This window comes from Lissotriton vulgaris, chromosome 2_1 (assembly GCF_964263255.1).
Source record: "Lissotriton vulgaris chromosome 2_1, aLisVul1.2, whole genome shotgun sequence".
Taxonomy (NCBI): domain Eukaryota; kingdom Metazoa; phylum Chordata; class Amphibia; order Caudata; family Salamandridae; genus Lissotriton; species Lissotriton vulgaris.
Genome location: NC_141687.1, coordinates 1,974,469,482 through 1,974,493,966, shown reverse-complemented (window position 1 = coordinate 1,974,493,966; position 24,485 = coordinate 1,974,469,482). Strand labels below are relative to the sequence as shown.

Here is a 24,485-nt window from a genome sequence, read left to right as displayed (position 1 = left end):
CGTGAAGCACCACGGAGCGGAAGACAGACCGAAAGGAAGGGCCATGAACTCGAACACCTGACCCTTCCAGAGAAACTGCAGGAAACGACGGTGCGGGGGATGAATGGGAACCACCAGATAAGTGTCCTTCAAATCCAACCGCACCAACCAGTCCTGCGACAGAAGAATGTCGCGCAACAGATGGATGCCCTCCATCTTGAAGTGGCGATACACCAGCCACCCATTGAACTCCTTGAGGTTGATGACTGGGCGACGTCCGCCGCCTGGCTTGTCCACAAGAAATAGATTGCTGATGAACCCTGAGGGATGCCGAGTTGAACGACGAACGGCCCCCTTGCGGAGCAAGTCCGCGACCTCCTCGTCTATCAACAACGCATCGGCCTCCGAGAACACCATCGGAGAAGGGGCACTCACCTGAAAGGGCTGGTCGTAGAATTCTATATGGAAACCGCGGACGGTTTGTAACACCCACGCGTCCGCGGTGAGGCGTGCCCACTCCCCCCAGAAGGCCGCTAAACGGCCGCCAACACAAACTTGGTCTGCAGGAAGTACACTCACCGGAATTGGAGTTGTTTCCTGCTCCTTTCTTGAATCCGCGACCTCCAAAACGTTGTCCTCTGGTGGGGTAGAAGTTTGTATAGTTGGCAGAGGTATTATACTGCCCTCGTCCGGAGCCTTGCCTTCTGTTGCCGGCACTTTGCCCTGCACGGCCGGTCGCACGGCCCCTGCTGCGACCAGCCCCGGAGGAAAAACGCTGATGGAAAACACGCTTGATGCTGGATTGGGCTTTGTCCAGCGAGGTAAAGGTAGAGACGAATTTTCCCAATTCCTAAATGAAAGGCTCGCCAAAGAGACCCCCCTTGGGCCACAGCCCCCGCCTCCGAAGAGGCCAGATCTCCAAGTTTCGGGTCCAACTTGATTAGAAAGGACCGACGGCGCTCTGTGGAAAGGGCGCAGTTGGCGTTGCCCAGGAAAATGATCACCCGTTGTGCCCAATTAGACAGCACCTCAGGGTCAATGGACGCACCCGTGACCTTCGCTTCCTCCGCCATATCAAAGATTTTCGTCATTGGACCCACCGCGTCTAACAACTTATCCTGGCAGGACCGCCAAGAACGGTCAATGCCCTTGCGCGGGTCCTTCATGAACTTGGCCAGAAATGTCGCCATCTTGGCATCCAGGTCAGGAGTCATGGCTACCTTGCCCTCCAACGATGGTCTAGGGCATTCCCCCCTCAGACACCCTCTGGCCTCTCTCTCCAGAGGTTTGCGAGGCCTGCTCGCCACGAACTTGGCCACTTTGTCGCCCGGGGCCCAAGCCGCTGACCGCGGATGAATAATTTCATCCGGGTCCAGCATGCCAGAGCTATCCCGAGGCAACTCCGCGACCGAGCTCGAAGGACGCCAGGAACGCTCCGACTCGTCGTCGTCGTCGGTATCTGGGGAATCCCTATCCGTGGAAGAAGGTGCAACCTCCGAAGGCGCCACCGGGACCGGGGCGGCGGGCTGCTCCGTGGGGGGCGCGGTCGCCTTTGCCAAGAAAGCGTCCCGAAGACGCTCAAAGGCGCCCTTGTCCACCCCATGGGCACGCTCCGACGGCCCTTCTTTGCAAGGCTTCTTCGGTGCTGGAGGACCCTCCCCCGAAGGACCTGGAAGATCAGCGCGTGCCAACTTGGCGCACTCCTCGACAATACGAGCCGAAAGGCGGTCTTCCATAGGGCCATCTACCTCAGTCACACACCTATAGATAGAACTATCAACCGCCTGATAGAACTCCTCGTCATTCAGGTAGGAATGGGGCTCCTCATAGTATTCATCCTCCATAATGAGAGCTACCCAGATAGGCGACCACCACCAGACTCAGAGACTCCCAACGGTCTCCACAATACAGCCCCAGACACTAGGGGGGTACAAAGGTATTCCAACAGCCCGGAGGACCGTACAGCTTTTGGGCGGCAAAAACTGATCGCAATTAGGGCGAACTTGGAACCCACAAAGCGCGCCGACCCACCACAAGGCACCAGGTCTGCCCTCCACAGCGCGCTACTACACCAGGGGCTAAGGAGTGCTCACACCGGCACCACCAGGCAGCAACGCGGTAAAACCGCAATACAGACCCTCAACAGGGCGTAAGAGTGACAGAATCACTGAAATGGGGCTACAGACCCGGCTTCACCGAGCGTCACTGAGGGGGCACGAGGGCAAGGCTCCGCGTCCGTTGGATTCCTCAGCGTGGCTCCTCTGAAGAGAAAACCGCGCGAAGACCAACGAGACGCTGCAGTGCCCTCCAGCGGCTGATACACGCCGCGGAACCACAATGGGAAAAAGGTCGCGAAAGGTGCGGAAAACCCGCCCCCGGGACGTATTCGGGACTCTGTGGAGAAAAACAGCCACAACGCTTACACAGATCCCGAAAGAGCAATCAAGAAAAAAAAACAAAAGTGAGGTAAACACCACAATAACCCAAGAGCAAAGAGAAAACACTTAACTGGCTGCGGGAGCAGCGAAGAAAGAGGAAGAACGGAGAGAGGGGACTGCTTATATAAGGATAATGGACACTGTGAAAGGACTACCCTCGGACCCTTACAAGTTGGAGTGCTGGGACTTGAAGTTAAAGTTTGGGACATTTGCACTATGTTGATTTTATTTGATGTTTTTTCTTCCTTTTATTGAAACCGATGATGATGTTCCAATAAGAGCTTTTCTTGGCTGCTGTGCGTTTTGTGTTTTAATAAATGGCGGAGAAAGAAAAGCATAATCTGAGCCTCCGGTCCTGCCACAGAATCTATAACTAACCTATGTTTCCTACAGATATATTGTTACCGAAGGTAAGTAACTTGTTCATTGGGGCTATTGTATCAACTGCCCTTACACCATACCCATTCTCTGCCTACTTGGCTATGTCAAGGAGGTGCCCGATGCCTGCAGGTGCCCTGTGGCAATGCTACTGGTCTTGGCCAGACGCAGAGCGGCAATGCTCGGGGGTGAAGACCAGCACTGATGCTCACACTTTGGCCTACTGATACGGCATACTGCCAGACACAACTAACAGAATTTTGGAATATTATGCCGGGCGCTAGCAGGCCACATGATATTTGGGAGCCAATGGTTACTTATTTACATGGTTTAGCAGACAATACCTCTGATAACCACGCTCACATGTGTAGCCCGGTGCGCACACCTACACAGGTGACAGACACCTAGGTTGGGGACTCATGGAATTCCATATATATGATTACTGTTATGATTCTACTTGCCTCTGTATAACTTCCTCAGCTTTCATATAAGATCTGTAATTTGCTGTGAATCTCCGAGGCAATCACAATATTGCCAAGCTGCTATTGTACCTGTGAATGTATCTTAAATCCTCTGTAATACATTGATGACACTGCTGAACTGTATGCATTAACATGCCTATGTTAAATTTCAATAAAGTTTTAAAAAAAAGAAAAACCTGAACTGTGACCAAGTAACATGATTTAATTATCTTGTGTCTTATAGTACAATTCTACTCTGAAAACTAGATGAGTGGGACATTTCATTGTATATTGATGTGCTGTATGATTTTTCTATGTATAAATCGAATAAAGATATACTACTACTAAAAAAAAAGCATTTGCCAAGCAATAGGTCTTGCATTTACTAGAGTTTGAGCTATTGGCATTGTAGATTACAATGCCTTTTATTAATGTGTTGATTTTTCAAACAAATAAATAAAAGGCATTGTCATTTACAATGCCTATAGCATAAACTCTCACAAATGCGAGAACTATTGCATTGTAAATGCTTGTTTCAGGTGTTTAGCATTTATGACCTCCAGGCTTTCCTTGCTACAGATATCTGAGTGGGTGGTCATCAGGCCTTGCCTGGACTTGGAGTGCCGTGACTGCCAGCTACTGTGCCGCTTGCTGGCCATTCGCCTGCTCTCCAGTGCCAGTATGGATGTATACTTGCAAGCACTATGCCCCCACCCGAAATAGGTGCCCGGTGCGGTCACACCGTTTGCACCACTCTAATCTGCTCACGGTTCCTGTGACCTCAGTGAAAGAGTCACAGTGACTGGATCACTGTTGCTTTAGGGTGTGCTGCTTCGTAGGCCTGCCCGCAAGACTGGAGATGAACGTCAGTATTGATTGTGATGGACAGTCCTTCTAGGTTAATACATACCTGCCACTGCTAGGGTTCACCTGCTGGTGCTAAGATACCAAGGCTTCTAAAGTCTAGTGGGGCCTTTTAAGGTCTAGCATGGGAATATGCTCCCTCAGTAGAGTGGTCTGGTGGACTGGTCATGAAGGCTTGAACCCGGTTAGTCAGTTTCAAATTTGGCAGCTCTGATCAAAGCGCCACATCCTCTCCCCCACTGAACACCGTACTGCCCCACTGAAAAGAAACTCGCACTGCCTTCAGCTACAACTAAATTGTGCCCACTATAAACACCTGGAAGTGGCTCAATTCAAATTATGCTCTAGACAAGAGTAATATGCTGCCTAAATAAAAGTAACAACATCCCGGAAAAAGCGAACACTCATAGGGGATTCAAAATTAAGTAAAGCATGTGAAATCTAAGCAGAAACAATGTGGTCACCTTAACGATTTCTCACTCATTAATTAGAAATCAGTGAGTGCTTTTACCTGAAAAGTTAAGGACATGACTACAGGGCTCAGAAAGGACCCTTTCAATTTCCATTGCCTATATCCTTACAAAACGTAAGCAGTATGGTATAAAAAGACAACATCCATAAACACAGAGCCATGGTACACATTTTTTTTTCCAATCCACCCATCAACCAGGTATTGCAGTACTTTCAGGATTGGTATACTTCCCCACCCGAGGAAAACAATGCTGTTCAAAGTGAGACAGGAAAACAAAAGTGGCTCTTCACTACAAACTCTGTAAAGTGGCGCTAATGTGTTTAGGTATGAATAAAATCAATCTGGTCACTTTGCAAGCACTCTGTCTTGCTTTATTTTGTTATGTATTTATTTTTCATATTTTAAACCTTTTATTTCTCACTGTCCCAAGGCTGCACTTTGGAATAGAAAAATGTCAGAAAAAGGGCTAGCAAGTGTTTTTTGCTTTTTGGGATCCATTTCACAGGGAAGCAAATAAATGAAAGAAGGAAAGAGGTTGTGAACCATTTCTTCAAGTCATGGTTTTCAGTAAGTGTGGAGCTAGACAGAAAGAGACGGAATAGGAGGAAGAAAAAGGGAGGAGGAGAGCAGCTGGCAGCGCAGCGCAGAGCAGAAGTAGACATTGTCTGTGCAGAGTCTGGGCAGAGTCCTTTTCCTTCTCTGCTCGTACCGCCCGTCCCCGAACATCCACGAAAGCAAGCCAAGCCTTATCTAAATGCCTTTGCTAATTCTGCCATCCTGGGGACACAATTTTGAAAAGAAAAAGTAGGGGAACGGAATCGTTTTAATAAAAGAAGTAGTGGCACGCCGTGCCCTGCCGATCCCGCTCACTTCGACTACTGGTTTGAACCCCACGATAAAAGCAAAGTGCTCGGCGAAGATCAGGTGTTAAAAGGGGCACAAGGGCAGCACCTGGGCATACCTTGGCCTCTCCATGTTGGCCCACCCACCCACACCAAATTGCAGGCATTTTCAATGCCAGTATCTAGCAAGTGTTGTCAGCCACGTCTGCCTCGTAGCGCCACTGTTCGACCTGAGTGCATGTGACAAGATCATCAAGAGTCAAAAACTCAAATCTCAGCAGGCTGACTCCGCCTTTCATCCTCCAGGGATAATGCCCGAAGTACCACTGAGAGCCATTAAAAAGATCAGGTAGTTTGAGTGTGTGCACACAATTAGGTAAGTATTATTCTTTGCTAACAGTCCTTGCGAGATTATTATGTAAAAGAAATACTTCATGACAACTGAATTCCAAGCGGCTGCGACAGCTATCCAACATTTGTGCAGCGCACCGCTGCCGGCAGGGGACCCGGATGTTTGGCAGGAAGGTGTGCTTGGAGTATGTTATATGTCTGAGGGGTTGCTTGAGATTCTGTCACACAGTAATGTTGAACCTGTTGCTGTCAGCAGGCGTGCTAATGAGCCAGAGCCTCGCGAGATGGGACAAAGAGTACGTCATGTTGTTCCTTTCAATCGTCTCGGTGTGGAGAATCAGGTAGCTCAGAGGTCTCTGGAAGAATCCTCTGGGAGTCCTTGCTGCTATAAGGCAAAGGTGGCCGTTTGGTGCGGCTTGTGGACTGGATTCAGTAGATCTATCTACATCCTGACAGATTTGTCAGTGGTGTTTGTTTGAGAGTCCAAGATCATGTTAGAGTCTGCTGGTTGCTGAGCTATGTTTTATCGTCTTCCTGAATGAAGGCCAGGTGGGTTGGTATTTTCCCCCATTTCTGCTGGTGGAACAAAGGCCCTATTCCTGGAGTGCTCAGTGAGCTATTCACCGTTCATTCTGCACCTACAAGCTAGCGAAGTACGGTAACTTGATCCAAGGATTTAAAATGGAGGAATGGAGTACGATTCACCGATTAGAAGGAAGGCTTCAGCAAAAAGTCTATCTCCGCCACCCAACTCCAAAATAAGGTTTACGTCTTCTCCTGTCCTTAGCAGGCACGCAATTTCAACAGATCGCCTCCAACGTGCTGGTCCCAATGCTGTGTGGTAGGCAAGCCATAAACCTGTTGAACACGATGAACCTGTTCTGTGGCGCCTTCCACACGGCATCCAGAGGCCGCAAGCAGCTATCAGCCACCGCTGAATGAACAATAAAGTAACATCACCACCAACAGGTCGTGAGCAGCGGAAGGCGCCGTATGATATTATTTAAACCTAATGCAACAGAATGTCACAGAAAACGAAACACCTGCTATATGTCCGCTTAAAGTACACCTTAGAAAGGCGCAGCTTTCTGGAGAGGGCATCTAACTAGCCAAATATCTATTTTACGGAACTGCCATAAGCGATCTGAAAGCACCAACGTCGTCATGACCGAAAGACAAAACACAACAAGCATTGGCTGTGCTGCGATAAAAAGTGACGCCTGGGAGTTGTGGGCGCCAGCTAACAGGAAAAAAAGGACGCCAGTAGTGCATGCACGGGCGATGGCAAAAGTGAAAGCAGGCTGGCATAGAGCGTGCAATGTGCGCAAACCATGACGAGAGAGGAAAGCCAGTTGGCGCCTCTGCTCGTCAATGTGCGCGTTACCACACGCTCTATGCCAGCCAAAAAGCTGTGGTAGGACTTTTAAGGCTCACACACTAAATGTCTCGCAGAGCAGCGCATGAGAAAAAAAAGGGCGCGAGTGGTGCGCGCGCGTGATGGCAAAAGTGAAAGCAGGCTGGCATAGAGCTGCCAAAAAGCTTTTGTTGGACTTTTAAAGCCCACACACTAAATGTCTTGCGGCGCATGCGCTGGCTCAGGCAAGACCTAAAAACGCCAGCGCTGCCCGAGTGCCGGGGGGCCAGCGTGCTGCGAATTGGCCCATGCTACATTGGGTGGTACTGGTATCCGAGAAAGGGAGTGCCTCCCTGGACACCGAGAAAGGGAGTGCCTCCCTGGTCACGCAGTCCGACTTGCATCACCGCGCCTTCAATCAAGTATTCACTCTTCATGCCGTGAGAGGACCCTTGCCAAACAAACAACCGACGACGCTCTTTGTTGCCAACCAAGTGCTTCTTGAAACTCAGTATTGTGAACGGAGGAAAGCGCTCTTTTCCGACATCGGCATTCCCGAGAGCTGAGTGTCGGAGGTGCTGCGCTAAAGCTGCAGGGAGACCCACTGTTCGTCACCGTGAGCAATACAGTAGCGTGCCTAGGATAGCCGAGGGTGGGAGGAGTATCGCTCCTGCCTTCCTGCGAGCAATCCCCAACCGGCATCAGCGACGTGTGCAGACTGATTCTGCTCTTGTCCCAAGCGCATGCAGGGAACCAGCACTCCTACCTTGAGGACACTGGCTCGCCTCCGCAAAGTGGGAGATGTTTCCTAAATACTTTGATTAGTTCGGCAATCCTGGAGCTCTACCGTATGTTCGCCGGCAGCTCCGCTCCTTCTCCAGCATTTCCCTACTCAATGTTGGGGGCAGTTTTTGATCTTGCCTCTTTTTAAATTGCCATAGTCCCGGAAGTAGGGGCATCAGTTTTCCATATTAGTATACGGAGGAAGCCTCTGGGAAGTTCCTTGTGTAGGGCCTGCATTACCGTATAACAATGATTATGTGCGCAGAATTTCCTGTGCCTTAGTTTCGCTGTAGAATACAATTCTTATTATGAGATCCCTAACTACCATATTGTTCCTAATAAGAGTGCAGATGTGCTGCACCATCGGTTCGGATAGGAAATCTTTTGCGATCCTTGCCTGTATTGCCAACTGTGATGATGATCGAGGGATGTAACTACTGCATTTCATTCACAGGTGAAATAATCCATATTGTTCTTGATGCTGCATTATTAGGATAGTGAGTAACCTCTTAGTAATTTCTGCACATGCATTGTCAACATTGGCATAATATGCCCAGCAGTTATGATCCATGTGTTCGTATGTTGTATTTTCATGCCCTGATACCATAAGGTATGTCATGGAAGATCTTGCCTTATCAGGGTAATGCGTACTAATTCAGGATTTGCATAATCTGCACAGTTTTTAATATTCCTAACGTTTTGTACAATATACTATATGTATACAATCATGTGTGGAGTCTATTTTGTGGTGGCTCTATTGTATCACTGGTGTGAGTGTGTTGTGCAAACGCTTTAAACAATGCCTCTGTGGATAAGCCTGCCTGCTCTGTGCCAAGCTACCGGGGTTGAGCACAGGTTATCTTTGATGTGTAACTTACTTGGCCTCACTAAAGTGGTGGGTTCTGCCTGGGTTAGGTGCATACCTTTACCAATCCAAAACCCAATTTCTGAGAACCACCATTGACAAAGACTGAAACTTCTATGCCTGCATATGTAGTGACATCTCCTTTAGGGGCAGTTACTATCATGCGTTCTACAACCCTGACTGCTGGGACAGTAACAACTTCCACCTCAGCTGCCTATATTACTATAATAACCTCAGCTTTCCCACTCACACAAGTTTCTTTGTTGGCTGCCTCTGTTACAAAACAACACCGATAAGATCACTTATAAATTTTTCCTCAGACAATCAGCAAATCAGAGCCCCCATCGCCTTGTGCTCACCAACCGCATTAAAAGCAGCACCAACAAAACCAAGGAAATCTTTGCCTTAGTGAAAGACTTTAGCTCTCCAGTCCCAAGCTCCTCCAATAGTTCCCCTCTCAGGATCTCTGCAGCTAGCTGTCCCTATTCTTCAGCAACATGATCACTAGCATCTACAAAAACTGCAAGATCTAACCAGACCCTTCCAACTTCCCAGTACTCGTGCCCATCTCTACCAGCACCCAGAAGGCCAACCTGATCCCGTGCCCAACATCACCATTCAAGAAACCACAACAGCCATATACGCTCCGAAGCAATCTCGGACCCCTGCCCTTACTACGTCCTCATCAAAGGACTGGACCCCTTCAATGCAGCCTTCACCTTAATCTTGACTGAATAAATCATCACAGCCACCTACCCAAGCACCTGGAAACAACCCACAGTCCCCCTTCCCCTCTGCCCCCAAGAAACAATCAGCAGACCTGGAGAAGCTAGTCAATTACTGGCCCATCTCCTTTCTACCCTCTAGACAAAGGTAATCAAAAAGATGATAAGCGCCTAGCCACCCACATCACGGACAACCACTTCCTGGACACGACCAATTCCAGATTCAGGCCCCATCACATTACAGAGACTGCCCTATCACCACCATGGACGATATCTGGATGACACTGCAGCCCTCATCATACTGGATCTCTCCGCAAACTTCTACGCCATCTCCTACCCAATCCTCATTCAACTGTGCCCGAAGCCGGCATCCAAGGTCCGGCACTTCGCAGGATTTGCTCCTTACTGATAGGCTGCTCCCTTCTAACTGATTGGTCTTTCTTGCTAACCAGAACTGTATTTGATTCTGTTTGGGTTCAGTTTGCATATAGCAACAACTGGCCAGGTCTGTCCTGGCATTGTAAGTGGACCCAAGCGTACCCTTTGTACTACATTGTCTCCCCTTGCTGGCCCATACCATCGTCAAATCTAGCTGTGTCATTTATAAAGCTATGACAAAGAGGACCCATGCTTATGGTGCTGACAAGCTCGCCATTTCTTGTCATTCTTGGCACACCCATGCTGCTAAGTATAAATGACACCTCGGCCGCACAACTCCAATCCCAGAACATCCTGAGGTTCACGGTACGATGGATGACAGATAACCTTTTAAAAGTCAATCCTGACAAAACTGAGATCTTGGTTATACCATCCACCCTCTCACCTTGGAGTGACCTCTACTGGCCCATGGAGTTGGGCCCGGCCCCAAAACCAAGCCTGGCTGTAAAAAGCTTGGGGATTCGGTTGGACGCTGACCTATCGATGGCGCCTCAGATCGCGTCGGTGGTAGGCAGCTGTACTAATATCATCCGGCAACTGCGGAAGTTATCCCCTATCCTTTCAGAGCCCATGATGCGCTCAATAGTAACTGCCACTATCATTTCCAGAATTGACTATGGGAATGCCCTCTATCTTGGCCTACCGAAAACCCTTACTAATAGGCTTCAGATTCTAATGAATGATGCTGCCCGACTGATTTTTAGACTCCCTAGGAGGTCTAGAGCCACTCCTCTACTACAAAACCTACATTGGCTTCCAATAAAAGAGAGAGTGGAATTCAAGAGTCTGTGTATAGCCCATAAGGTCATCTACGGTAAGGCTCCGGCCTATATCAAGGAGCGCCTACAACTGTACTGCCCGACGAGATCACTTCGGTCCTCGGACCTGCAGTTGTTGACTTGCTCTCGGTACAGGCTAGTGACGAAGGGAGGCAGAGCCTTCTCGGTATTGGTTCCCCAGCTGTGGAACAACTTGCCTGGAGGGCTACGTGAGGAAGGAAACCCCTTAAAATTTCGAAAGAGCCTGAAAACGCTACTGTTCAGGAGAAGCCTGAGCATGGCTTAATCCAATGCGATCTTTTGTTCTGACCTGTTGTGTTATTGTCCTATTCCATCTTTCCGGGCGCTTAGAGGCCTGCAGGTGATTAGGCGCGGTATAAAATTAAAATAACAATAACAATAACAATAACACCCATATGCCAGCAAACCACCAGACTACAGATTAAGAAGTGTAAAAAACATCCCTGTACATATCAGGACCACCCCAACTCTGCTTCAATTTGTGAAGGAGTTGAAGGCTCACCTCTTTAAAACCACTACATTACTCGTCCCATCCTTAACCAAGCTCCAACATCATCCTCTCTTACCTGTTGACTTTATGCTTATCTTCAGCCATATACAGTGCTCCACTGCTTTTTAGCTAGGTTTGTGCTATAGAAACAGAATTGACATTCATACATGTGTTTCCCTGAAACAGCATAAAGTGTTCAATGTAAGTCAAGAATTCTAGAGTATACACAAATGGATCATATTGGGATGGAGGGTCAATCTTGACATACTTTATGCAGCCAGCAGCCTCTAGGTCAATCCAGGAGTAAATCGCCTCCTGAGTATATACTGGGCCTGCTCCAACAAAGTATGAAATTGTGGTAGTTAGGGCATCTTAGGAAGGTTGAAACCATGACCACCTCTAGTTGGTTGGACTTCTAGTCATATAATAAGGTGAATGTTTTAACTGTAGTCTATAAATGTTTATCAATGTGTTTTCAATGTCAATTGCTATATTGAAATACTGCTATGTTAACACTGAATACCGTATTGAGAGTTCGAAGAAGAAAATGCGGAGATCTGTGAAAAGAAGCCAATGGTGCAACACTGTAGCACAGGTAAGTAACTTTTTCTTCATCTTCATAGATTCAAGCACTTCATTAAAGAACGAGCAACCAACATTGAAATAGCAAGAAAAAGCTGTGTTTGAGAAATGGTTAAACAAAATGATTCGTACAAAAAAATTCGAAGAAACTGATACTAAGCGAGTGGGGGCAACTAAAAAAATTCTCTCGGATTTGGAAATATCTTGTTGAATGTTGAATGGAGGCACGATGAGAGTAATTCTGTTTCGTTTAAGATTCTATGTCAAGGTTTTAAAAACTTCTTGAAATGTGCTTAATAAGCTGTGAAATGGGACATGTTAATGAGTTTTTATTGGGTGTTTAGGGCCCCCATTTTCTTTTCTTTTTTATTGATTGATGTAATTGTGCTAACATGGAATGTCTTTTCTGAAAGCTCGGCTCAATTAAAAATGTAATAAAACGAAAAAAAAATAGATTCAAGCACTTTAATTGAAAACTCAAGCCCATATCATTTATATCTTCCATTGTGATTCTTTTAGTTCATTCTCATCCTGTGTAAGTGTATTGGCTCTGGCATATTGTATACCTTCTAACAACGTGTATTTGCAAAATGTTCTACCTAGATCATTAAAAAGTATCATTGTTCGTGCAAGACACCGGCTGAGTCTTAACCTCTATAATATGGTATTGTGCTTCTTGATGGGAGTAGATCATGGTGTGTTTATGTGATTTTGCTTTGGCTGTTTTTCCATTTTCATCTCATAATCATTACTTTTTTCATCCTTCTACCATCCCTCACATTCCATCATTACATGTGCGTTTTCCATCCCCCTCCATTCCTCTGGCGACATCTGTTTAACTCAATTTTGTCAACCCATTTCCCAACTCTTATCATTACCTGCTCTGTAATCCCAGCATCACCAGCCATCTAGTTTTCTTTCCAAACTAGTCTCTGCATTTAGGGGACTGGTCTTTTCCATCAGCAAGAAGAGCAACGAAGAGGTAATGCTTCCATTGTGCTCTGGCTAGTTTTAGCTCCTTTTAGTGGTGATTAAAAGGTGTAGTTGTATAATAGCGTACCTAGTAGTTGTCTATGGTGAGCCACTTTTATTATGTGGCTATCTGGAAGCATGCTATGTTTTACTAATCCTCTGTACAAAATAATGCAACTGTAGACCTGCCGCACATGGCTTGTTGCTCTGACGTTGTGTTTTTGGCTGTGTTCTAGGTTGAGAATAAACGCTCGGTCAGTCATCCCTCTCTGCTCAGTCATATGACCTCCATGCACCTGAACCATGAGGCAATGGTGATGCCTGTAACCAATGAAAAAGAGAGTGCCCCGGCTCTGAAAGCTTTCCTCCCCCTCTCCACCCTCCTTCCATGCGATTTCCACATTCTCAGCATGAGGACTCTTCAAGCTGAGGTAAGATTAACATGAACATGGTTAAATTGCAAATCTTAAGACACACCGTCCTGTGAATTATTTGTAATACGGGTAATTGAAATAAACTGTCCTCTAAAATACCTACAATTCATCTACAGTTATAAAGACCACCTTCTGGAACAACAATTCGTACACATCACCTTTGGTAGTAACTGTAATTCCTACACACCATATTGTTCAATAGATACAATTCATAAAGACCACCATGTAAAATAACAACAGTTCTAAAAAATCACATTGTGGATTTACAGCAATTTATATACACCATTTTATGAAATAATTGCAATTTACACATGTCACCTCGAGAAATAACCATACATCTCCAGCCTTGGCTCTATTATAGATATGGGAAGACCCTCAACAAAGCCTTTGTGATGGATAAAGCCAATAAATGCACTGTGTGGGTCATCCGTTCTCTGACCACAGGCTAACCAGGTGTTGAAGAGCGATCTCTTCTCTTTAACTGGCAGTTTGAAATGTCGTCCGGGCCAGATGTTAAGAATATATAAACTCCCTCAGAAATAACTCACAGTGAGTGGAGCTGAAGATATGGCTGACTGTAGTCCAGGGAAGATAAAGATGTTGGAAAAACAGATAAGTTGGTTTCTAGTGACTGTGGGGTAATGGGGTGTATTATAGGTGGTGGTTGTGCAACCTCGCTGTGTAATACACTTACCAACCCCCTTGGGACCAGTAGGTTTTGTTTGTTAATCCTCTATCCTAACCTTGGGCAGCTGATGGCTCTGAGCCATCAGGCTTACACAAAGGAACAAGTGTAAAGTATTTAAATAGTACTAAAGCAATTAAAGAAGAAATAACTGTGACAGTAAAAATAAGACAACAATTTAAATTTACAAACGCCACCTCTTACTACTGGGCCTCACATTAGCAAAAAGAGATATCGCCAGGGTCTGGGAGGCACCTAGGGCCCTATCGGTGGCTGCATGGAAAAATGGGCTAGATTTTTGTATGGGGCTAGAACAACCCGTTTTCCTTGCCAGGGGGTGCCCCCGCAAACACTTCTAGATATGGAAGCGGTGGGCAGACTACCGGGATCTAGAATTGGACCTGCCACAGGACATAGAGGCACCCTTGCCTGACTAATTCACATGCACTTTCTTGGGTGGTGGTGGCGGTGGCGGGGGTGGGACGGCTGGGAGGAAACAGGATCCCCGGGTGTGATGTTACGTGATGTACACGTTTATGTGGCATGGGCGCAATCTGGGGAGGGGGGTAGTTGGGGGGGATTTGTTATAATGTGGTTCGCTAATATCTATAAAAGTCAAAGTCATTATCAATGTATGTTTGATGTGTGCAGAGATATCTGGAGTGAAGAGCCCTGAAATATATGTAAAACTAGACAAATAAAATTTGTTTAAAAATAAAAATCAGACCACAATTTATAAAAATAAGGCAGAATTTTATCTATTTTTAGACGCCAAAATGAAAAATATTTCCCAGAGGTTTCCGGAGATACAGATTTTTTAAGGTAGAGTAAATAAGCACTTTTACGTAATAGTGAACAAGCATTGGCAAATTAACCAAATTTGACACTTTTTGAAGAAAAAATTTGGGCAGTTGGATTATGGTCACTTAGCGATTTTTTTTTGGCGACCAACTCTGGCAGGGAGCCAGTCAGGGGGAACAGCGAGGTCCTTAAAAACCATTACCTCGGAAAGAAAGGCAGTGTTCTGTCCACTTACAGCGTCTGGGGCTCCTTCCATGACTTCTATGGAGTGATGCTGCGGTCGACTGGGTTCTCCCTCTGACTACTTTTTAGTCCAAGGGCTTGGTGAGGCGATCCTGGCCACAGGAGTCATTGTCCCTGGAAGTTCTCTCAAGCTTGGCAGAAGTCCAATTGCAACTGGGCTATTAGTCACCCTGTACAGCAGTTCCCTTCTTTTCCCTTCTTTTGTTGGAACATTGCCTTCTGGGCGACCAAGCTGCACTCTGACTGCTCACCATAGTCCAGCAAACACGGGGTCAACTTTTTATGTTCCAGTCCTGGTTCTGCACAGTGGTGATTCTGAAACCTGGGATAACAACTCGACCCAGCAGGCTTCTTCAGCTGTTATGGCCCTGTGCTACTAACAGGAGGTCAGCAACTGACCCTTGAGGTCACCTGCTTTGACTGGGCTCAGGGAATGACTTCTCCACAAGGAGGACACAGCAGGCACAGTCCCTTCTCCTTTGCTAGACACCAGATTCAGCGGGTGCAGCCTTCATTAGTGCAGCTTGTCTTTGCCGGCTCCATATTGCAGTAGGGCAGTCCTTCTTCAGTTTTCTTTTCCAGTCCAACAATATCTGAGTGCCAGTGGTTCCTTTTTCTATGCCCAGAAAATGCCCTCAGGGTAGGACCATTTCAATAGCCAATGGGCTACTATGTTGCCTCCCTCCTGATGACCGCTTACTGTAAAATGTGCCATCTGGCTATCCCAGAATCCTCCATTCAAGATGGCAGAACCCCTCTCTCGTCGTGCAGAGTTCACCAGCCCAGAGGTATGGCTACCAAGGGGATTACACGCCCCTGAAAACCCAGTTTAACTACTGGTTTCCCCTCTCTATCCCCAGTGCTGGTCTGTCTGCCTAAACAATAGAGCACAGTCACAGCAAGTACCCTCTCACTCTCCAAACCCTTCACAGTCTCCAGGTTGTCCTCTCAGCATCAAAGCTGGAAATGTTTCTTGCAGTGTTTGCTCATTCCTAGACAGCAGAGACCACTATTGAAACTGCTGTGATCAGCAAAGTCAAAGCTGCTATGACATTTATCCCTAAAGATTGAGATGCTCTTCCCAAGTATTTGGGGGAAATAGAAGTGAACTCAGTAGCCAAATACATTGTGATCAGCACAGTAAAGCTACTATGATTTTTATCGCACATGGAGATGCAGATTTGTATCAAGAAGTTGACCACCATGACCTCAAGCTGAAGAGAATATCTCCAACTACTCTCCCTCTTCCCCGTTACCTTTACCTTTCCTTTTCCATTCTTTGTTGCCCCACAACATCATTTGTATAATCTTTGCATTGGAAAGTGGAGTATTATGCAGTTTTGCTGGTTAGGCTTCACTATGCAATACTCTCCCAGTAACCTAAAATAGGTCTTTTGGATTCACACTAATAAAACCCTAGCTCAATTCTGGTAGAGTTCCACAGAGCATTCAAGCTTTACAAGAGGAACATATTTGAGAGCACTAACATGAACAATAAATAATTGACATGACTTGAAAGAACTCCAACACCAATGTATAAAAATAAAGCAGAGTGTTATACACATGTAAACACCAAAAAGGCAATCGGACAATTATAACAAAAGTTATGGATTTTAGAAGGAAAAATAAATCGATGCAATTCCCTACTGCAAAACTTTAACATTGTGGTTAATGGAAAAAAAGTACTAGTGGCAATCGGTCAATTGCAGGCCATGTTGTGTGGAAGCCACTGGGGGTTATGGTGATGTGGGCCCCAAGACCAGGCCACAACACTCAGTGGAATTTTACCTTCCTCATAGGGCCCGGTTGCAGAGTTGTTCTGGCTGTTCCTGGTAAGGAAGCAGGAGATGTGGGGGAGTTGGTTTTACCACCCAGATGGTGCGTGTGAGGAAATGGATGCAAAACGTCGACAATGGGGCCACTGTGGGGTCGAATTGAAGACACAGTGGGATTCCCTCAAGGCACAGCGTCGAACAAAGCTAGCCTTAGCCGGAATGGCCACCAGCAAGCCTTGGCAGTGGCAAGCTGAGCTTGGAGTCATTTCGACGTCCTGGAGTCTGGGGGGGAAAACATCCACCGGAAACTTGCTGGAGGTCAGGTCTATGTTTCATAAAATTCACTGGACCATTTACTTTTGGGCAATCCCTTGGCGGGCCCGATGACCATTGATTCTTTGGTTCCAGGAGCGTGTTTCACCTGCGGACTGCAGGGGACTAGTTCCACTAGTCCAAGGGAGTTCTAGAGTTGCCTTTGGCTCTCAAAGGCATCCCTCTGTGTGGGGAAACCGATGTTTGGTCTCAAACGAGTGACAGCAGTGCAGTTGCAGGGTAGTTTAATCGGGTGCGGAATTTCATGCCTTTGTTTTGTGCAGGTCCTGAAGTCGCAGACTCTGGTAACTTTTTTGACCTTGGTTGGAAGTCAAACCAGATCTGAGGTACAGGTGCCGGGGGTGCCCCTTAATTCCTAGATTATGGGGTGTTAGGTATGTGGGTGCAAGTAGGCAATGGACTACTAATCCCAGCGGCTAATTCGCCCATGAGGGGACCACATCCAGAGCGTGTGCCACCTTGTCTACCCAGTACCGTCTATTCTGCCACTTTTAAAAATGGCAGAAATGTTTCAGACCAGGTAGCCCACTGTAGGGGTGTGGTCTGTATACAGAATAAGGAAGGAATAAGGAAGGAAGAACAATAGCTCCCATTACAATATGAAATAAGTTTGTGGATAGTAATGGGGATCAACAACCAGAAGAAGGTGAGATTCCTTCTGGGTCAGCAGGTGATCACCCAGAATGGGATGATTATATGGTGCATTATCTGCTTTGTCTTTACCATCTTCTACTTACCTCTCCCAGTCAAACAAACTGAGTGCTTCTTTTATGACTTCAAGGATGCGGCTCAACGTTTTGTATGATCCATTTCATTAGTGTTGTATATGGCAGGAGGGGTTGAAGCTCATGAAGACCCCAGCTTCAGTGGCAGCTGTTGTCCCTAAATTGGACAAGAAGTATAAAGTGCCAGACAACACACCACATGCCTCATCGGTCAGCCTCGCCCTGACTCCGTCATTATACAGGCAGCCCAACGATGCTCTAAGAACCTCTCCACTCCTCTTTCTGCAGCTCCAGTTAAGGAAGGTAGACAATTGGACAATATGGGCAGACGCTTCTCTTCTATGGTGGCAACATCTATTAGAGCACCCAATGATCTGTACATATTGAGAAGATATGACCATCTGATATATTCTGATTTGTGAGCAATATTGATAGATCTCTGAGAGGCTAAAAAAAGGAAGAGTCTTCTCGAGGGTGAGAAACGTTCTCAGAAATTATTGATGTTGCCATGGATAACTCCTCCATAGCGTTCTGTCACACGGCGGGGGCCACTGTCCTACTTCGCCGAAGTTGGCTAAAGACCACTTTGTTTCACCCAGAATTACAGGCAAAGATTCTTGACATGCGAATTGATGGTGAAGATCTTTTTGGTAAGCATCTGAATGACACCTTGTAATCCTTAAAATCAGGCACGGACACTGCACAATCTCAGGGCAAATTGCAGCAGTGACGTATCTAACCTTTTTGCAGAGGCTGAAGTACACAGCAGTTTATGTCCAGAGCACCTTACCAACAGAATAGGTACCAACCATATTCTCAAAAGGGTACGGGTCGCAATATTTATCTCAACAGCCATACAGAACAGCAGCAGCGTCATCGTACAGTCGACCACCCTCATGAGGACATCCTCTGACTGGAGGACAATCACAGGACACCTCCACGCTCCAATGATGGTTCGTTCTCAAGCGCCGGTCACTTCAGTCCCGCCTCAACACTAATTTGGAAATCTTTTCCGTCAAATGTGTGTTTGACTCCTAATTTTCCACCTCGCAGAAAATGTCATCGTCATCTGCCTCTGCTGAAGCAGGAGATTCGTTTGCTTCTCACCAAGAGATGGGGTTCTTTTGTTTTAATGCAACACAGGATTCTACCCCAGCTTCTTCCTCATCAAAACGAAATCGAGGAAAATTGAGATAGGTGGTGGATTTGAGACTCTAAACAAATACATCAAGAAACAACCTTTCCGAATGCTATCCTTACAAGATATTCTACACATCTTTAATACAAAGGATTACATTACATCAGTGGATCTTCTAGATGTTTACTTTCATATCGCCATACACGTAAAGTAGCACAAATTTGTACTGTTGGAGGTGGCAGAGTGACATTACCAATTCAAAATGCTTCCTTTTGGGCTACGCTCGGCTCACAGGGTCTCCACGAAATGCATGACCCCAGTGAAGGCCTTCTTGAGGAGAAGCGGGTACCAAGTTTTTCCATACCTGGACAACTGGCTCATAAAGGTTCCCACATTTTCCTTGGCAATATAATCTACTTGGGCCTGTTCGAGGCTATTCAGGACTCTAGACCCCAAGCTGAACAGAGAAAAAATCACCCCTAACTCCATCCAGGTTGGCAGTCTTTCTATGGGCAATTCTTGATACAACCATTTCCAAGGCTTTTCCAACGGCAGAGAGAATCCACCGCCTCTAGACAAAAACAGCTTTTCTCTCTAGAAGAAAGTTCACATCTGTCCCTACATACAAGTCAATGTTGAGAATGATGTCATCTTGTATCCCGTTGCTACCAAACTGTCTTTGAATGTAACCGCAAAATTAAGCAGGAACCGTGCCTCCTCATTCTGATAGCTCTAGTGTGGCCAAGGCAGTACTGGTTCACAGAGATTCTTTTAGTATCAGAGTGTCCATATATTTAATTCCAGCCGACAGAGGATGTTCTCTCCATGTACAAGGTTCAGGTAGTCTATCCACTGATACTTTCGCTCAGCTTATCAGCCTGGCTCCTCACGCCAATGAGTTTGGGACGCTAAACTTGCTAGAAGATTGCAAGTCAACTCGACAGCTCTCTTGTGCTGAAACCATAAGTAAAACATATGCTAGAAAATTGAAAAGGTTTTCATTCATGCTGTGTAATCTATATTAATTTTCTTTAAGCGGATACTCCCTTATCAGCTGCATCTAGCGGAATCAGTATTTGCACACTCCTCGAAAAAGGTCCATCTGGCTGCTTTTTCCAGATTTCAGAGGCGAACGGGGAGCTCTCGTTGTAGTCCAACAAGCTAATGAGTTCATGAGAGGCCTTTTTTAGAGTTCACCCTCCTGTGAAGTCTCTCCCTGTGGTGCAACAGCTCAACAGAGTCTTGTCTCTTGTCTCAGATCACGATAAGTCATTTCAAACCAATTCATAAAGCAGACATGAAATATGTTTTATGGAAATGGTTTTCCTGTTAACACTTACTTCTGCCAGGAGGATAAGTGAGATTCATTCATTGATGGTGATATTATGAACTAACTTTAAGTTCATTCCGAAAGTGTCAACTTCGTTTCATCTAAATGCACCTATTGTGTTACCAACATTCGTCAGTTAACCGTCATCCACAGCAGAGAGGTCCTTACACTCTCTAGATGTCAGAAGCTTTCTCAAGTTCTACCTAGATATAACCAAAATATTCAGGAAATCTAATCAATTCCTGATGTTGTTTGATCCTCCGGGAAAGGGGCCTGCTTTATCACATTTTTTTAATTTGAAAGCAGAAAGATCATTGACTGAAAAAGCAACCGAACATTCTAATAGAAAAGATGCTGCTACTTCAGCCCTGTTTGCAGGCGGATTGTTGCCAGACATCTGCAGGGCGGTGACGTGGGCTCATGCCCACACCTTCACAAAACATTATCATCTGGATTCCTTTAAAAAGCGGATGTCGCAGTTCGGCAGGCGGTGTTACGTCGCCTGTTTTAGTAAGGTACACAACTTTTCTGTTATGTTTATATATAGTATGTTCATGATGTTTTTTCGCATAAATATATTGTGATTATGTCATGTAATGCTTGTTAAGTTTTCATATGTTGCATTCATACTAGTGAGGTTAATCTTGGCGTATGTTTTTTCTTTCATAGTGGGATGGTTTGCCTTACCCACAGCTATTTTTAGGTCGAGCTTAGGCAGAGCTTGCGCTGTCTGCAAGAAATGCTGTATTTAATCTATGGGCTGTAAGCATGCCCATGTATTGCCATTGGTTCTTTCTGTGCCATTCCGAAATGCTGGCTTTCTATTTGTCCATTGCTATCAATTTGGGTGCTTGTTTCAGCCAAGGCGATTTCACTAAGTGATTGTTTTTGTTGGCCATCGCTTGCTTCCGCCTCACACTGTGCGTGATGACCCCTTCTCCCGTCTGAGTATCACAGCCTGAAACTGTCTGTGCGGATTTGAGCCTAGTCGGGGACTTTTGGTTGGCACAGGGATTTGATAAAGGAGCTAAAAACAATATGTGCTTACATTATTTTTAGGTTAATTTGATGTAAAATACACCATGCCAAAAATAAACACTTGTTTTTTGTAGGCACGAGAAGATGCGGCGCCAAGATTTGAACCCAGTTCCCCATGTCCAAAGTCGGCATCTCTGTTATGCCACATCCTCTCTACAAAGCAATTGGCTTTTTCTGTTTTTTGTCTCCGTTTTCTCCCGCCTTGGCTCAATGGAAGTAGCAGCTTGAGCTTCAGGGCGTCTCCATGGGAACCAGACAGTGTGTGCATGCCTACGTCATGTATGGTACTGAAAGGGGTCCTGTCATTCGCTCCAAACACACCCTGACTATTAATACAGGTACACCTCTCTTCTCCAGTGTTATCACACAGCCCCCGCTCCCCTGCCACTAAAGAGATTATAAAACAGGAGCAGCCGCCCGCTGCCTGCCATTTTTGGCATATTCTCCCGCCCTTGCGGGAAGGGTTGCTTCCATAGCATGCAGTGTGTTGCCTGTTAGGTACCCTGAAAAAGGTGGTCTTTTGCCCGGACAGAGTCACAAGTATGAACCCCAGTGTCACCCACAAGCATTGTTTATTAAAGGGTAAAAATACAAAAGTAAAACCGTAGTAGTGAATGTGTGAGTTAGTATATTGTGATCAGACCTCACAAAATGTCTTTGTTGTGGAGCATAGCTCTTCACAGAAGGAAACTATCTGTTCATTGTCAAAAAGAGACATTTTCTGCACACCACACATATCTCATGTTACACGCAATTACACATTTCACTCAGATCTGACTTCAACTGGGTAGATAGCCCATCGAGCAGTGTTCGTTATGCAATACGTTGGACCCTTTCTACCGTTCAAAACACAGATGTACTTGCAGCACATCACACATCTTAAAAATATAATTAACAGTGGGTTAATTAGCTGTGTTTTTTTTAACAAGTGTGTTAAGTCTGAGAAAAATAGCTCATTGAGTATCACATGAGTTCCGACAACAATATCTAAGTCACAGAAAGCCAATTGTGTGAATTTGTATTCTTCAAAGAAACATTGATGAATGTGCTATATACCCTGGAGTCTGTCGTGCTCAACTTAACTGAGTTGCATTTAATGGGCTTTTATTATTAAACTTGTCCGTATCATCCATCAAATAGATGGATAGTGGCCGGACATTCGATACCATACCAATCGGAACTGGGATGTCAATTTAGAAAAAACATATAATAGGCTGGGTTAGGTGCTATTAAAAACCGCATTTCCCTTGCGAAAGGTTTGAGTGTGTACTAATCTGCTGCATGGCTAACACGAGTAAGGTCCCAAAGGCAAGACCTATTGGCAATGCCAGTGCTTGTTTACCTTAGCACTGCTTACTAGTCTGATTCAAGCATATACATCTATGAAAGATACAATACTGGAGGTGAAACAGGTTACTAACATGTACACTGGTTCTCCAGTATTAATATATTTCAGAGTTTCACAGACAGCCCTCACTCCTCCCCATTAAGGCACACCACTTTTATACCTCTTCTTTCCTTAATTTACACTCCAACTCGAAATCTGAGGTATGGTGGCTCTGCAGGGGATGAGTGCTTCGGAGTGTCTACTCTAATTGGTTGAAGTTTAGTTGCATTAAAACAATGTGAGTTGGCTAACAATGTCTATTGTCCTCAATGTGACTCCTAATACTTATGTATTAGCACTGCTTTTATTACTGTTACCTTGGCATTCCCACCATGACATCAGGGAAGATTCAATCATGTAAATCTTTGAAAGATATTAATGCTGAAGAACCACAGTGTACTGGTAAGTAACTTATTTCTTCGGTGGCACCTTTAAGTATGCAAACAAGAGGCAACGTTACAGGATAAACCCATCTCCTTCTGAGTTTTTCAGGCAGTCCCATTATCGTGCCTGCCCTTCATGGTACTGTTGAATCTCTCAACTAAACAATTTGACTGGGAGTAGTAGGGGGTAGTGAATGTGTAAGCCTAAAGCTCACACTACATTCATTGCTTTTAGGAATGCAGACATGCAATTGGTCCCTCTATCAGATACCACTTCTTTAAGAAACCTCACTCTGATAAGAACACCAAGTAGGGTTTTTGCCACTACAGGGACAGTGACAGTCCTGCAAGGAATTGCCTTTGAGTACCTAGTAGCATGGTCCACTACTACTAGAATATATCTGCTCCCAGCAGTCAGTTTGAGAGTCAAGGGGGCCGCCAGTGTCACTCCCTATCCTCTCAAACTGAGTCCCAACCACTGGAAGTTAAATTAAAGGAATCCTGTGACTGTTGCCCTGTCCTGCCACTGGCCTGATCGTTTAATCAGGAGGGACACAACTCCTTCACTTTTTCAGACATCTGGGGCCAATAATAATGGGCAACCAACATGTCCCAGGTTTTGGTTTGTCCCAGATGTCCAGCTAGGGACCATGTGCAAAGGTCAGAATGAACTCTCTGTGCTCTTGGAGGACCACCACTCTCCTGACTGCACCTGGTTTAGGGTCCCTGCCCTCAGTGTACAACAGCCCATCTTCCAGTAGACCCTCTGCGTACCTTCGACATCTCCCTCGTCTTGCCTTGTAAGTTGCTGCCTAAGGTCTTCAAGAGTTGGGCATGATTTCTGCCCTTGGCAAAGGTCCTGTCTCGAGGGTCCCTCTGCACTTATGACCTCTGGTCATGTGACCTCTTTGAAGCTGACTTAACAGACTTCCTGCCCTTTTGTCTTCTGCTGGGAAGTTTGTGCTATTATTTTAGGAGCCAAACTGCCACGACTCCCTGTTGTGCTGCCTGTGCTGTTGGTGTCATAAGGCAGACCGAGCATGTCTGCATAAGCCTTTTTTTCCACTTTTGTCCAAGCAGAAATTTACAGGTCATTTCCCAACAGGCACTCTACTGGGATGGCAGGGGACACGCCACCTTCTTTGGGCCAGTAACTCCTCCCCATTCTAAACTAACGAAGGCCATTGAATGGAGCTTAGTCTCATTGTCAGCATTAGTTACCTGGTGACTAACACCAGGTAACCAATGCTGACAACACCAGGTATCATTTGGTCTGGGGAAACTAATCTAGCTGCCACCATAGTGACACTGACACCTATATCCTGTCAGATCCTCTACTTCAGTCCCATTGATCTGTGACCTTTGTCTCTACCTCTCCATGCCTGGAGGTAAGATAGTCAGAGCTTCAATATCCACCCC

The 24,485-nt window shown here is 45.9% G+C and overlaps 1 protein-coding gene across 3 annotated transcripts in view; it reads left to right on the top strand.

The window, feature by feature from the left end:
- MAN2A2 (mannosidase alpha class 2A member 2) overlaps window positions 1–24,485 on the top strand; it is a 668,437-nt gene that overhangs the window by 588,038 nt on the left and 55,914 nt on the right. For all 3 annotated transcript variants that reach the window (XM_086958183.1, XM_086958182.1, XM_086958181.1), the window contains one exon: window positions 13,031–13,225. In XM_086958183.1, the coding sequence (XP_086814309.1) occupies window positions 13,031–13,225 (195 nt within the window). The remainder of the gene's footprint in view (window positions 1–13,030; window positions 13,226–24,485) is intronic.